This window comes from Choloepus didactylus, chromosome 1, assembly GCF_015220235.1.
Source record: "Choloepus didactylus isolate mChoDid1 chromosome 1, mChoDid1.pri, whole genome shotgun sequence".
In the NCBI taxonomy this organism is placed as follows: Eukaryota; Metazoa; Chordata; class Mammalia; order Pilosa; family Megalonychidae; genus Choloepus; species Choloepus didactylus.
This window is the reverse complement of record NC_051307.1, coordinates 244195229-244211129: the sequence shown is the minus strand read 5'-3', so window position 1 is coordinate 244211129 and position 15901 is coordinate 244195229. Positions and strand designations below refer to the sequence as shown.

At 51.5% G+C, this 15901-nt stretch overlaps 1 protein-coding gene across 3 annotated transcripts in view; it reads left to right on the top strand.

The window, feature by feature from the left end:
- The window catches only part of SLC6A6 (solute carrier family 6 member 6), an 83728-nt gene that overhangs the window by 32116 nt on the left and 35711 nt on the right, over positions 1–15901 (top strand). For 2 of the 3 annotated variants that reach the window (XM_037802613.1, XM_037802616.1), the window contains exons 3-5: positions 9267–9506; positions 10205–10339; positions 11870–12104. In XM_037802613.1, the coding sequence (XP_037658541.1) occupies positions 9278–9506; positions 10205–10339; positions 11870–12104 (599 nt within the window). In that variant the 5' untranslated portion in view covers positions 9267–9277. Of the gene's footprint in view, positions 1–9266; positions 9507–10204; positions 10340–11869; positions 12105–15901 lie in introns of those variants that run through there. The other variant, XM_037802620.1, reaches the window with a different exon arrangement.

The following is a 15901-nucleotide window of genomic DNA, read 5'->3' as shown; positions in this document are numbered from 1 at the left end:
AGCAATGCAGGAACAAGCTCAGTGTCCTTTCGCCTGACACCACGGGCTGCTCAGGAAAGGCCTTGGAGGACCTCTGTTTGGGCTTTGGGATGTCCCCCCCACCCCAGCTCGCTTCACTTCAGGGGGTCAGTGCCCGGCTGTTTCACCCTCCACCCATCTGTCCTTGACTGGGCCCGCTCCTGCCACAGGGAGCCTGCGTTTGTGCCTGCTTGCCCTTCCAGGGTGTCCGCAGTTTGTGTGTCTGTGTCCTCCTGCCTCTTGTTTTCATTTCCGGCGCACCCCTCCCTACCCACCCCCCACCGTTGTTATCAGGAGCTTTTGCGTCAGGTCCTGCTGCCTCCCAGGAGAGGAAAAAAAACTATTTGGTCCCAGTCCCCAGACCTTGCATTTGTTTTACCTGCAAACATTTTGCAAGGGGAAAATGACAAATGACAAGGTGGCTGAAGATGGGGTCCACAGCCTGCCCACCACCACCCCCCATTGTCCCAGAAGCCAGTTCTTTGCAAAACCTGTTCACTTTAACCTACTTTTTGTTCTTCAAACCGCAAAATAAAAGTCCTGGAACTACTGTACTACCTGCTCTGGCAGTTCTCTAAGCAGGTCATTTTTTTTTTTTTCAGTTTTATTGAGATATATTTACATACCATACAGTCATCCATGGTGTACAATCAACTGTTCACAGTACCATCCTGTAGTTGTGCTTCATCACCACAATCTATTTTTGAACATTTTCCTTACACCAGAAAGAATCAGAATAAGAATAAAAAATGAAAGTAAAAAAGAACACCCAAATCACCCCCCCACCCTATTTTTCATACAGTTTTTGTCCCCATTTTTTTACTCATCCATCCATACACTAGATAAGGGGAGTGCAATCCACAAGGTTTTCACAATCACACTGTCACCCCTTGTAATCCACATTGTTATATACAATCGTCTTCAAGACTCAAGGTTACTGGGTTGGAGTTTGGTAGTTTCAGGTATTTACTTCTAGCTATTCCAGTATATTAAAACCTAAAAATTGTTATCTATATAGTGCATAAGAGTGTCCACCAGAGTGACCTCTCGCCTCTATTTGAAATCTCTCAAAATGTTTCAATCCCACAATGCCGGGTCCAGATTCATCCCCGGGAGTCATATCCTGCGTTGCCAGGGAGATTTACACCCGTGGGAGTCAGTTCCCACATAGGGGGGAGGTCTAAGCAGGTCATTTTACCCGTGGGGTGGTCCCAGTAGAATGGAGTTGGGCCCTGGATGCAAATTCTGATCCACTGCCTCCCTTCTGTGTGACTTAGGGCAAGATCTGTTTCTTTTCTGACTTTCAAGTTTCCTGACCTGTAGAAGAGGGAGATTATGGGAGGGCTTCCCAGGCGCCAGGCAAGGGGCTTTCAGTGGAGATGGGGTGAGGTTTCTGTGGGAAGGTGCTGCGCTCTTTGAATGGGGTAAGGGGAAGTTGTTGGCTCAGGGCTATAGTCAGATAAGCAGAGGGGAGGCCATTGCTTGCCGACCCTGAGCCCAACTCCCCTAGAGGTTATCCTGCAGACAATGCCCCCAACAGAATTCACTTTCACTAGCAGCAAATACTGCTGCTCATTGTTTGGTCTTTGTTCTGGGCAAAACAATGTTGAGTTTCCTGGATGACCTCACTGGGAGAAGCAGTCGGGGCTGGGAGTCTTTTCTGCTGTCCTCTGCGGCCATCTTATGTCACCTGGGGCAAACAAGCCCCGCATTATGTGTGTGTTTGGCCCACACAGAGTTTTAGAAACTGGAAAAAGTGTGTGCACAGACAAACCAGGTTTTAACATCTCTTGAGAAATTGGAGGCTGTGGTCCTAGTGGACCCCTGTCCCAAAGGGCAGCTGCAGTAGCTGGAGCTGAGGAGCAGCCACCCGTTTTGGGGGGGCCTGGGGAGCCCTATTTGCCACAGTCCATACTCCTCCCTGTGGCCTCTCCCCTTCTCCCCTTTGCTCTCCTGTCATGCTTGAGTTAGCCTTTCCTCCGGAATAGATAACCAAGGCAGAAAGGTCCAGAACACATGATTCAATCAAATGTTCAAGTTATTTTAAAGGTGTACTTTTTTATGGGGAAGGAAAAAAGCCTTCCTTTGATTAACCTCTTTCTTTTCGAGAACAGCTATCCTAAAGTGTGAAATAATACTTTTAATGCAACTTATGATTTCTGTTTTTTTTGTGGGGGTTTTGGGGAGTACTTAATTATTAATACCACTTTCCTAGGCCAGGGGTGCTGGTAAGCAATCTGCCTGCGTGGGGCAGACATTACTAATCCATCCCGCACTCCTTCTCACCGAGTCTGTGGCTCGCCTGGGAATCTGTGGAGACAGTGCCCGAAGGAGCCCCTTGCTCAGCCGATATCATGGCCCAGGACGCTGATTGCTCCCCCGGGGTGGGGGTGAGGGGGCCCGAGGCCCCATCCATCCGACTGAACTCTGAACTGTCACGTGGCCCCTCACTTCCCTGTTTCCCCTCTTCAGTTCCCTAATTTGACAGCCCTGTCCTACCGCTTACACTTAGCTTCTTAAAGGAGCCAGACCCTATTTACCTTTGCAAAGCAAGTGACCCGAGAGAACCTAGTGGGTTGAGACATGGACTGTAGGGGCCAAGGCAGACCTGGGAGCCAGCCGCATCTCAAGTGGCCTTTTACGGGCTGTGTGACCCCAGGCAAGTGACGTCACCTCTTAGCAGCTCACTTTCTTTGTCAGCACAATGGGCTTGGTGACAGCACCCACTCAGGAGATAAACTAAGAAAATGCGTGCAAGTGCTGGACTAGTGACTAGCACACAGTAAGTGCTCAATAAATGCAGCTTACTTGCTTGCTTTTCTTTTTAAAACAATTAGGATTCAATGTCTGGCATATAGTCTGATGAAATCCTGGTGCAGTCAGCTATTTTCTTCAATAGGAGCTCATATTTTTCATCACATAGCATGTACCAGGCCTCATGCTGAACATTTTACAGGCATCATCCTGTTTAGTCCCCAGGAGGTGAGTATTACTTTAAATCTCCGTTTTTTGCCAATGTGGAAACTGAGTCTCAGAGAGGTTGCCACCTGCTCAGGGTCACACAGTTTAGTTGTGGCCTCATTCAGAGCGAGAGGGAGGATTGACCCCTGCTGTGATATGGGCAAGGTAAGGAGTCTGGCCATTTGCTCACTTCTGTAGCAAGCCCAACAGGCTGAGGGCTATTCAGGCCTCAGTTTCCCCCCTGTAAAATGGGTCTGTCATCCAGGTCTCGGCCTCCCAACCTCCTTCAAGTTCTGGGATTCTGGTTGCTGCTTGCCCAACCCACAGGACAACAGCACTCCCAGAGGTTTGCTGAGAAACAATAAACTATGGGCTCGGGTCCGGAAATCTTTCTTAGAGGCCAGCTATGTGCTAGGGACTTTTAGGGTGAGGGAACCATTCCAGAGAGGAAAAGGACAAAGTACTTGCCCTCTTGGGGAAAAAAAAAATGGTAGACGTTCATGAATGGCTAAGTCAATGACAATAAGAGAATTAAATCATTGTTCTTGATAGCAGGGAGAGACGTGTCAGACACTGATTGTTTACTTGGAAAGATTCCAGGTCTGCAGCAGGTTCCAGGTCTGCAGCAGGAAGGCGAGGTAGGCTAGAGCGCTGGAGCAGAGCCTCTGGGCAGCTTGTGCAGGAGAAAAAGGCAAGAACTTGGTTTCCCCAAAGCATGGGGCTGAAGTGCAAATGCTGGGTGGAGGTAACCACGGCAGCATCTGTACCTCAGTTTGAGGTCAACTGGCTGTTGTCCGGGTACCTGATGGACACAGGGTGGAAGAGCATCAGGAGGCAGTTGCTTGCCTGGTTGTTCCCAGTCCTGCTCTGCCACTGACTCTGAACCCTCTGCTTTTCTTTCCCCACTGCACTTCAGCTTCCCCACCTGCAAATGGTGCAGAGAAGTTGCTCACCTCTAAGCTTTCTTCCACCCTGGTAGCTTAGACATAAGTGCCTTCCAGCATTAGAATTCTAGTTCCATGTCCTCCTTCCCAATTGTGCAGCCTCATGCAGGCCACTCACTCCCCGACCTGAGCCACAACTTCCCTCATCTGTAAAACAGGACTGCAAATCTCTTCCATAAGTTTGTAGAGGAGAAAATGAGAAACTGTATCTATAAATAGCTCCACACAGAGTAAATTCTCAAAAATCTGGTAGTTCTAAAATGCAGAGAGCAAAGGAATGTCTTTTAAATCCATGGTGTTTCTGGAATTGGGTTGAATCTGTCTACATATGTGCCAACACTGAACAAGTGATATAAGGCGGTCTTCAGGCATGGCTGGCTCTGGCTGCAACCCCTGAAAGAGAGACAAAGCCATGTTCAGCTGGGCAAGGAGGGAGCTGCTTTATTGGAGCTGATTCTAATCTTGTGTAGCTGTAATAACCAAAAGGAAGCTCTTAAAATGGGGAATTATGTATCTCGGCCGCTACAAAATCACCCTGGGCTCGGAGCCAAGGAAAACAGCTCAGTCTCTCGTCAGCGGACAGCAGGGAAGCAGGCCGCTCGAATGCACGTGCAAGGGGACTTGTTCCTAGGCACTTACTGCACCACAGGGCAGTGGGTTGTGGGGGGCCGACAGGAGAGAATTAGCAGATCTAATTGCTAGTGTACAGAGATGGATAGAGATATTCCAGGGAACGTGGTGTCTGAGGTCAGTCTGGGGAGACAGAAATGATGGGTATTTCAGCAGAAGCCAGCGGTTTGGGTTCAACATCAGTTGTCAAGCTGAGTGACCGCAGGAGAGTCCTTTGTGTCTCTGGGCCTTGCTGATCTCACAGATCCCAAGGTCAGGGGTGGACCTGGGAAAAACTGTAGCATTAACAACAAAAATAATAGTATCAGCTACTATTTATAGAGTACCGTCCATGGGCCAAAAACTGCTAAGCGCTTTCTAGGCACCTCCCTCATTTAATGCTTACAACCTCCCTGTGAGGTGGGCACGATTATCCCCATTTTACAGACACTGAGGCCCAGAGAGGCTGAGTTGCCTGCCTGAGGTCACCCAGCCAGGAAGTGGCTCTCGGCTTCTCAGCCAGGGCTCACACCCTTGAATTCCTCCAGGGACCAGAGAACCCAAAGCAGCCGGGCAGGGAGCTGGAGGCCTTTCTAAGTGGAGGTCTGGTGCAGAAGCAAGAGGCCCGAGGAATGGCAGGGACTAAAGCAGGTCCCATGTCCTCTGGCCCAAGGAGAAAGAGCATCGTGGGGTGGGTGGGTAGGGTAACGGGCCTGAGGATCCCTACAGGCCTTGGCGAGGAGCTTGTGTTTTCCTCTGGTTGTAATTGGAGGGTTTGGGGTGGGAAGGCATTGTAGGCTGATTGATGCTTTGCTGAGTTCCCTTCGGCTGCCGTGTTGAGAATAGCCTGGGTGCAGGGGATGGCGGGGGAGGGAAGTAAGGGGTGCAGAGTGGCAGTGGGGACACCCATGAGGAGGCTGCCGCAGATGCCCGTGCCAGAGTTGTCAGGGTCTGCAGCCTGGTGGTTGCCACGGCGACGGAGGGCTGTGGGTGGAAGTTAAGATGCAGAGGTAGAATCGGCAGATCTTGCCGGAATGGGCTTTTACAGGTGCTGAGTTGGTGACGTGCCCCAGAGGGACTTAGAAGGGGCCCACGGGCCCTAGAGGGGTTTGGGGGGACACCTGCGTTTGCATCTGACCTCATCTGACCTCATCAGGGTGGGCATGAATCTGAGGGTTGGGTGAAACCACAGGCAGCAACCCCGGTGGGGACAGACAGAGGAGGGTTGTTAGCTGTGCATTCTCAAAGGGCAAGTGGGCCTGGCATTGCCACAGCCACAAGTTGGAGAGGTGGCGGTGACATGGGGACATGACGGGCCCCTGTGCTGTCCTGTTCCCAACTCCCCCCACCCCATCCTGGCTCAACCACAGGAGTCAGAAAGATGGGGTCCAACCAGAAGAGGTGGCCCCAACGTAGAGGGGGCTGGAGGCCTCGTTTTGGAAGAAACCAGAGAGAGCTTGGAGCAAAGCAGTCTCACGGATCCCCAGTCACTGCCCCCCCCCCCCAAGTTTCTGGAGGATTCTCTGCCTGCCCTTGTGGCAGATGTGTCTGGGGTCCCCGAGGACAGAGTCAGGGCTTTAGTGGGTCACAGCTGTAAGCCAGCGAGCCCCCTTGAGCCAGCGGACGTGAGCAGAAGCTGGCCAGTCCCTTCCAGCTCTGAGATCCAGGCTGAGTCCGACAGAGCGGAACTGGCCCTTCTAGATGAGGAGGCTCTGGGGGTCATTCCCTGGAAAACATCTTCATTAGGAGGGAGTCGAGTCTCACATCCTCCAATTATGCTCCCACCGAGCCAGCCCACAATGGGCTGCTCAGATAACCATCGGGGGCCGCACGCACTGGTGCTGGAACAATGTTCGCTGGGGCTATTTTTACAGTCACCATACGCCCGGCCGCAGCCCGCGCCTACCCCCCAAGGGAGCAGGGCAAAGAAAGGCTTGGCGGATGCCAACGCGGGGCGGCCGCCGCTCGTCTGCTCTCCAGCAGACAGAGGAAAGTCTCGGGAGCTGCCCGGCGGCTCCAGGAAACCTTTTCTTGGTCTGCTCACCGCCAGATAGCGAAACAATCGGGGTTCCCACCCCGAGCCAGGGGGAGGAAGGACATGCCGGGAGTTTTGGTTGCAATGCTTTTGTGTCTCTGTTCTTGAGGTCACCCCACAGGGTCCTGGCTGCTGGGGCCTGACCAACACCCTGCCCCATCCACCCGTCCCCAACCTGACTGTGTGCTGGGCCCCTCATCCAGGAGAAGGGCAGGGAATGACCCTCAGCAAGGAGCTGGGGAGCAAGCACCCCTCCTCACACCAGGCCCTCGTGCTAAGCAGTTATCTCCTTGTTGAAGCATCACAAAATGCAACGGGCAGCCAGGAGAGCGAGGGTCTGAGGTGTCGTGGTGGCGCGAGCCACCCTGTGGGGACATGGCAAAGCCTGATTTGAACTTAGCTCTGCCTGCTTGTGGAGTCTACTCTGTGAACAACTGTTCTCGCCTGACATGAACTACTGTGTGGAACCAAAAACTGTATCGGTCAGGGGTGTCCAGAGAAACAAAACCAACAGGATATGCATGTTTGTGTGTGTGTGTGTGTGTGTGTGTGTATGCATGTATGTATATATATAAGGAGATTTATTTTACAAGAAATCAGCTCGTCTGATGGTAGGGGCTGGCACGTCCAAATCCTGTAGGGCAGGCGGCAGGTTGGAAATTCTGGCAAAGGTGGTGGATGTTACAGTCCCTTAGGAAGAGAAGCTGGCAGACTGGAAATTCTGGTACAAGTTGATTTTAAGGTCTTGAGGCAGAAATTCTTCTGACACAGCAAAGAATAAGATACACAAGGTCTTGCTGTCACAGAGCCTCGGTGCTAATCGAGAAAGACACCATTAACAAGGAAACAAGGAACATTGTTTCAGGTAGTGGTAAGTGCTTTGAAGAAAAGACAAACTCAGAAGCCCCCTGGAGCCAGGCAGGTGAGGGCTGGTAGCTGGTGCAAGGGTGGCTGGGAGAAGGGACAGCTGCGTTGGTTCCAGCCAGTGATCACCACAAGAAAGGATGAGCCCAGTGTTGCCAGACCTTCCGATTTTTCCAGAGAACCGAGAAATCTGGACTTTCCTCTGAAATCTCCTGATAAATCAGTGTTGGCCACCGATTTGGATCCCAGGTGGCTCGTCTGTGAGCCCTGCAGCTTGTGGGGTCACATCTGTTTTTTTTTTGCAGGTGGGGAAATCGGGGTCCGAGAGAAGGGTAGGGTAGGCCCAGAGCTCTGTTTCCCTGCAACCCATCTCTTTCATGGCCATGGGGAGCTGTTAGCACCCACAGGCTTTGTTTTGGTTTGCTAAAGCTGCTGGAATGCAGTATACCAGAAATGGATTGACTTTTAACAATAGAGATTTATTAAGTTATAAGTTACAATTCTAAGGCTGTGGAATTGTCCAAATTAAGGCATCAACAAGAGGATACCTTCTCTGAAGAAAGGCTGTTGGCATCCGGGCTTCCTTTGTCAGATGGCAAGGCACACGGCTGGTGTCTGCTGGTCCTTCACTCCTGGATTTCGTTGCTTTCTCTCAGAGTGTCTGTGGGTTCTCTCTTAGCATCTCTGCGGCATTTCTCTCTTTCTCTAAGCTCTCTCTAAATGTCTCTGCCTTTTGTCCTCTCATAAAGGACTTCAGTAAAGGATGAAGACCCACCTTGAATGGGCTGGGGCACATTTCAGTTGAAATAGCCTAACTATAAGGTCCCACCTACAATAGGTCTGCACCCACAGGAATGGATTAAAAGAACATGGCCTTTTCTGGGGTACATAACAGCTCCATACCAGCACAGGCCTGAAGGAGGTGCAAGTAGAAGGAGCTTTTAACAGAATCTGGAGAGAGGCCTGGGGTCGTGGCCTGAAGGTCTACCCCCACCGACAGACACACAGGGGGAGGCCAGGAAGAAACACCTCATCCTCTCTCTTCACTCTCCAGCCTTCTCTGGGGTTGGCTAAAGGGCAAAGGACCTTGGGTAATGCTGGATGGGGATGAGCCTCCGCTTCCCGAGCTAGCTGGAGGATAATGGAGAAGAGAGTGGACACGTGGAGATCCCCAGCACCCCTGCAGTGCATATCCCTTCCTTTTTACAGCTACAGAGATGCGACTGGTGAATACATTGCAAATATATTTCATGAATGTCCACTTTCCATACTTTGACAGAAGCCCCATTTTCAGATAGCATTTCCATTCCACCTGTGATCTCGTCCCTAACTCATGTAAATGTATTCATGCTTTAAACAAATAGGAGTTAGGGCCCACTGTGGGCCAGGCACTGTGCTGAGGCATAGGTGAGATGAGAAGGATCCTTTTCTATGCAAATCTGAAAGTAGCTAACAGTATCTGGTAATTTCTAGAAAATCACAGGTAGGCTGTTATTTGGACACACCTCTGGTTTGCTGTATTGTGTGAAAGGTGATGCCTGGTCTGGGGGCTGGAGTGTGACATTCAGGGGCATCAGACATGCCCCCCCCCCACAGCAGGTGCCCTGGGAAGGGAACCTGTTGGTTCTGTGGGTTCCCTGTGTCCCCAATACCCCCAGCCTGAATTGCGAGCTCCCTGAGCCCCTCCTGCAGGGGTGCTGGATGACTCAGGACGTTGTTTCAGAGCAGTGGACACTCCTGGGGACGCCAGGCCCCCCCGGCCACCGGCCTGGGCAGCACGGAGCCAGCCCCCCTGGCTTATCGACCGCAGTCAGCTTCTGTTTTGTTCCCTACAGAGAACGAGGAGATGGCCACCAAGGAGAAGCTGCAGTGCCTGAAAGATTTCCACAAAGACATCCTGAAGCCCTCGCCAGGGAAGAGTCCGGGCACACGGCCCGAGGACGAGGCCGACGGGAAGCCGCCGCAGAGGGAGAAGTGGGCCAGCAGGATCGACTTTGTGCTGTCGGTGGCTGGCGGTTTCATCGGTTTGGGCAACGTCTGGCGGTTCCCGTACCTCTGCTACAAAAATGGTGGAGGTGAGCCTGGACCGGGCCGCAGGGTTGCACCTCCAGAACCAAGTGCGGGAGGGGAGATAGAGGGTGGCATTGGGACGTGGGTGTGCCCGGCTTTCTCGGATCTCCACCCTGGCCCCCACTGGGTCAGCCTGGCCTGTCCCTACCCCACCTCACCTCAGGGACAGGAGGTAAGCATTGCCTGGGAGTCAGGGTGGCGTTCTGCCAGGGATTTCCTGTGTTACTTTGAGCTGGTTCCTCACCCTCTCTGATCCTCCAGTTTGTCTTCTCTGAAGAGGCCCAAGTTTCCCAAACCTCCGGCCTTCACAGCCCCATCACATGTGCCTTCCGAATGTTCTTTACTTGATACCCTGCTTCACATTTGCTTTTGAATTTTCTGACTTTAACCAAATGCAATTCAGAAGCAAGCTCCATTTCTCCCCCATGAGTGGAGCTGTAAGGAAAATGTATCCAGCAAAAAAGATAGGGTGAAGAATCTTTTAAAACATAAGGCCATGGGCACAGCTTGGGACCAGGCTCAGAGGCTGGGTGCACCGGGAAAGTGATGACAGGTGGACAGGGCCTGGAGGGTATTTCACCCAGGTCCAAGAGTTTGGCCTTTATCCCTCACTTCACTCTGATACCGTTGGCCATGGTCCTCCAAAACATCACCCCCAGTGACGGCTGCAGCTGACCCTCGCCCCACTGTGCTCTCTCTGCAGGTGCCTTTCTCATACCATATTTCATTTTCCTGTTTGGGGGCGGCCTCCCTGTGTTTTTCCTGGAGGTGGTTGTTGGCCAGTACACCTCTGAAGGCGGCATCACCTGTTGGGAAAAGATCTGCCCCTTGTTCGCCGGTGAGTATGGGACGGAGGCTGCCCAGGGCCTGGTGTCTGTCAGCTCAGCAAATTCCCTATTGCTGGGCATGCTGAATCCTCATGCACATCACCTAGCCCTCTACCTGACACCAGGTAGCAGCCAGTATGTTATACCTGTGATGGGGCTGCTGCTGCTGAATAGTAAGGAGAAAGGAGACAGGGCAGGTGCCTTGCACTCAGTAACTGCTCAGATGGTGCTAGCTGTCCCCAACTTTCTGGGTTGTTGAGGGATTATCAAGCTACCAGCTGCTTAGCAGTACAGCACATCAGATAAACACTCATTCTAGGGTCTTCCTATCTAGGTTTGAGTCCCATGTCCTCCAATTCCTGGCTTTGTGACATTGGGAAAGTCACTTAATCTCTTTGAGCTTCCGTTTCTTCATCTGTCAAATGGAAAGAATATGCGTACTTCATAGGGTTGCTGTGAAGACAAAATGATGCAGCCATCTAAAAATGCTTTGAACACATAATAAGCACCAAGTTAATGGTAGCTGTTATTATAACATTTAGTCCCATGCCTGGTACATAGTTTGCACTTATAAAATAATTGCTGTTATGAGTTAATTGGCAGGATGAGGGTATGTGAGAGTCTACTCATTAAGTTATCCATGTAAATCCAGCCAGCCATCCACCTGTCCACTCATCCATCCCTCCATCTATCATGTAACCGTCCATTTACCTACCCATCTACTCATTCTTTCATCCATCCATTCATCCACTCAACCTTCCAACCAACCACCATCCATATAACTATCCAACAAATCCAATAACCATCCATCAATCCAACATCTAAGCATCCATCCATCTAACCATCCATGCAACCATCCCTCCATCCACTCATCCTTCTATCTAACCTTTCATGCAGCCAACCATCCACCCACTCATCCATCTGTCTAACCACCCTTGCATCCAGCCATCCATCCACTCATCCATCCATCTAACCATCCATGCAGCCAACCATCCACCCACTCATCCATCTGTCTAACCACCCTTGCATCCAGCCATCCATCCACTCATCCATCCATCTAACCATCCATGCAGCCAACCATCCATCCACTCATCCATCCATCTAACCATCATGTAGCCAACCATCCATCCACTCATCCATCCATCTAACCATCATATAGCCAACTATCCATCCACTCATCCATCCATCTAACCATCATGTAGCCAACCATCCATCCACTCATCCATCCATCTAACCATCCAAGCAGCCAACCATCCATCCACTCATCCATCCATCTACTCATCCATCCATCTAACCGTCCATTTATCTACCCCTCCTCCTATCCATCCTTCTGTTTATCTAACCATCCAATTCATCCAGCTATCCTTTCTTTCACCTATCCATCTACCCAGTCATCCATTCATCCTGTAAATATTTGCTGGCCACTGTTGAAAGCCCATTTGGGGTTCTGGCCTTGGGATGCCGTGGCCTTCCAGCTGAGAATGTGGCCATGGTGGGTCTGGCCCACTCCTGATGCTCATCTTGCTTGCCCACACCCGCAGGCATCGGCTATGCCTCCATCGTGATCGTGTCCCTCCTGAACATATACTACATCATCATCCTGGCCTGGGCCATGTACTACCTGTTCCACTCCTTCCAGACGGAGCTGCCATGGGCACACTGCAACCACAGCTGGAACACGCCCCTCTGCGTGGAGGACACGATGCACAAGAACCGGAGTGAATGGATCACCCTCACCCACGTCAACTACTCCTCCCCCGTCACCGAGTTCTGGGAGTAAGGCTGGCTTCGCCGAGGGAGGTGGGGAGGGTGTGGGTGGGGTCAGAGAGTCTCCCCAGGGATGTGGGAGACACTGTCCCTGGGGGGCTGGGGGTGAGGGTAGAAATTTGGAGGAAAATCTATGCCTTTGGTCTCAGACAGGCCTGGAATCCAATCCTGATTCTGCTATTGACTTGCTGTTTGACCTTAGGCAAGTCACTCCCCTTCTCTGAGCCTCAGTTTCTTTATCTGTCAAATGAGAGGAATGAATCATTCCTACCCCCATGGGATCACTGTAAGCATTGTTGTCCAAAGGCAGGTACACGTCCTTGCAGTTCCTTTAGATGAAATGTCATCAGAAAGTGATACAGTTTTCTTAATGTATTTTAGGAAAAAAATGTAGTTAGCACCTCAAACCTGCTATTGCACAGAGAAAAATGCTTATGTGACTCAGAAGTAGTTACTCAAGTGAAAAGGTGAGTGACTAGAGTAAAAAATATGTATCAGTTAGCTTTTGCTGCATAACAACCATCCCCAAATTTAGTGGCTTTTAAACCACTATTTATTTAACTCTCGAGTCTGCTGGTTGGCAATTTGGACCGAGCTCAGCTGGGAAGTTCTTCTGGTCTTTGCTAGTTCCCTCATCTGTTTGCAATGAGTTTTAAGCCATCAGAACAGCTCTTCTGGGGATCAGCTGGCTGTTGGCTGGGGAATCAGGGGCAGCTGGTCTCGTCACCCAGCAGGCTAGCCTGGGCTTGTTTGCAGGCGGCTCAGCATTCCAGGAACAGCAGACGGGAAAGCCCCAGTGGCAGGTGCTTTTCGAACTTCTGCTCGCAAAAGTCACATGCTAACCCAGATTCAAGAGGTGAGGAAATAGACTCTGCTACATTATGAGAGGACTAGGGAATTAGAATTATGGGTGTTTTTACAATTTACCACAATATAGTCAATAACTCTACAGGGCTATACCATTTAGAACCAACAGCATGAAGGCAGGATGTGAAAGTCTGAAGTTTGGGGAGCTCATAGGAAGCTGAGGTCCTTCTAACACTGTGCTTGTTTGCTCATCAAAAATATATTAATGCATCGCTTTCCCTGCTCTCCGTGAGCTCTTAAATTTGGGGCTCATCACTTAGCAGTGGCCCCTTCAACCCTGGAAATAACTGAGTAAAGGCCCCACATGAAAGTGGAGAACCAGGGGTAGGGGAGGCTCTAAAGCACATTGGTGGTTCCTAATTATCTTTAACGTGGACCTTGTCTGTTTTCAAAGTCTCTGTTTTCAAAGCAAGGGGTCGTTACCCTCACTGGGGCGTGGCACCCTCGTTTGGATGGTCCCTGTCCCTGTTGTGACATTTGGGCCTTCGGTGTATGCCCATGGGTCCCTGGGGCTGCTTAGACTAGGGGCAGGGAACTCTTTATATATATTCTCCATTTGCAAACAAAGAATTGAAAGCACATTCGTCACCCCTTCAGCTCCCCACCCTCTGGAGAGCAGAGTTTCCAGGGGCCTGGCATCTAGAGGGATTGGGACAAAGACATCCTGGCCCTTCATTCTTCTCTCTTGAATGGGGCCTGAGGCCACCACCCTGGCATTCTTGGCACAAGCCTCACTGCCCAGTGCTTGACTCAGCCAGTGGCCCATCAGTGGCCGCCAGGGCCTCGTTCCCTCGGGCAGGGACTTGCCCGCCTGGGTTCAAATTTGACTGCCACTTCTAACGTGGGCAAGTGCCTTCTCCTTTCTGGGCCTCGGCATCCTCCCTGTCCATGCAGTTACCCCAGCACCACTCTCTCGGAGTTGCAGGACAGGCCTAGCTGTACAAAGCCATGTGTACGGCCAGCCTGATACCCCTGGTAGGTGCTCAGGAGCTGTGGGTTGTTATGATTCAATGTCCTCGCAGGAGCCAAACTGCCTCCGCCCAGGGGCATTTGGAAAGGTCTGGAAGTGTCCTAATGGCTGGGGAGGCTGCTGACACTGGGGACCAAGAATTGTCCCTCCTCAAATGCCCACAAGGCCCTCCCCAGGTTGCAGAGGGGCCACCGCCTTGGTGGCTTTTGTGCGTCTCCTTGTTACCTACAGCCTGGGTTTTCTTGGAGAAGGAGCTCCCGTGACCAGGCACTGGGGGCTCTCCAGCTCCACCCCCCCAGACAGGGCCCTCCTGGGGAGTCTCGGGCTCCTGCCTTCCAAAATTCTCTCCTGGCACGGAAGACACTCAGACGGTTGTTTATCCTTGGAAATCTCCTGGTTCCGTAGGCACCTTCCCAAGCCCCTTCCGTAAGCAGTTGGGCTTTCTGAGTCCCGGGAGCGCTGGCTGCACGCCTGGTGCTTGCCTCCCGCGCTAGCCCCTGCCAGCCCCTCCTGGGTTCTAGCAGAGCTTCATGGGGCTGCGTGGACTTCCAGAAATAACTTGCCAGCTCTCTGGAGCCCTGGGGAGGGCCGGGGTCCTCGGAGGAAGAGCCTAGAAAACAGGCTTAGGCAGAAGTACCAGTTCTGCCGCCTGTGTGAGCAGAGCCCAAAGCCAGACAGCTGGGCAAGAGGACTTGAACGGATGCCACAGGGGTGGGAGGGGGAGGGGGCACGAGCCGACCTCCTGGCTTCCAGAACATTCTATCCTCTTTGGCATGAAACAGTAAAAGAGAACAAATGTGGACCAACGGACACCCGCGAGCATTGTGCTTGGAACTTGGTCACGTCGTTTCCTTTCATCTTTGTGGAGACTCTTGAAGTAGGGAAAATATCTAGGGAATCACCCCAAGCTCTTCTTTCTACCCCACATCCCGCATCTGATTCACAAGCCTTGTCAGCTCTACCTTCATCATATGTCCAGAATCTGAATACCCTCCCCACTTCCCTGCCCTGCCCTGGAGGGGCTCCCATCATCACTTCCATGGGCACCTGCTGCTCTCTCTGCTTTCTCCTTGCATCTCTAATCAAATGTGAATCCCAATGTGTCATTTCCTAGCTCAGGATCTCTTCGTGGCTCTCCTTGCCCTGTGATCTGGCCCTGCCAGAGAGGATTAAGTGGAAGTGTTTCAACACTGCCTGGCACAAATAAGTGCTCACCCAGTGCCAGTTCTTCTTATTAGTTCCACCTGGCTGTGCAACCTGGAGCAGCAAGTTACTACCCCTCTCTTGTTTCCCCATCTGCAAATGGGTGGGCCACATGAGCTGGGCTTTGAGGGATGTGTAGGAGTGCACTACCCGAAAAGGAGAGGGGAAGGACATTCTGGGCAAAAGGAACAGCCCTATGCAGAGGCATGACATTGTAAAAGCACGTTTAGGAGCAGTAAGACGTTTGGCCAGCACATGCAGAAGTGATAAGAAGTGAGGCCAGGTGATAAAGGCCTCAAATGTTAGGCTGATAAGCTTGAGCTTTGGCCTATAGGAGGAGATGCCATGGAAAGTATATGGGGAGGGAAGTGATGTGCTCCGGAAATTGCTCTGGGAACACACCAGTAGGAGAGAGGGGCTGGAACGTATATTAAGCACCGACTGTGTACAGGGCCTCAGAGAGCTCAGGCATCCATGGATTTGGTTTCCTTTTGGGGTGAAACTCACCATATGCAATTTCGCCTGAAAATAGCCACCAAACCCACAGACTGTAGCTCTGGTGCTCCATTTTGCGATGTATGCTGGGATGTTATTGCCGCATCGTTGGCTGGTCCCCCAAGTTGGAGACCAGTCTTGATGCCATTTGAGTCAAAACCCAGCTCCGATGCCCAGCCTCTGCCCACCCCAGCAACAACCAATGTTTCCTTTCACTTCCTTTGCCTGCACCAGGCACTTAGACCTCTGATCTATCCTTTCCTTTAAGAAA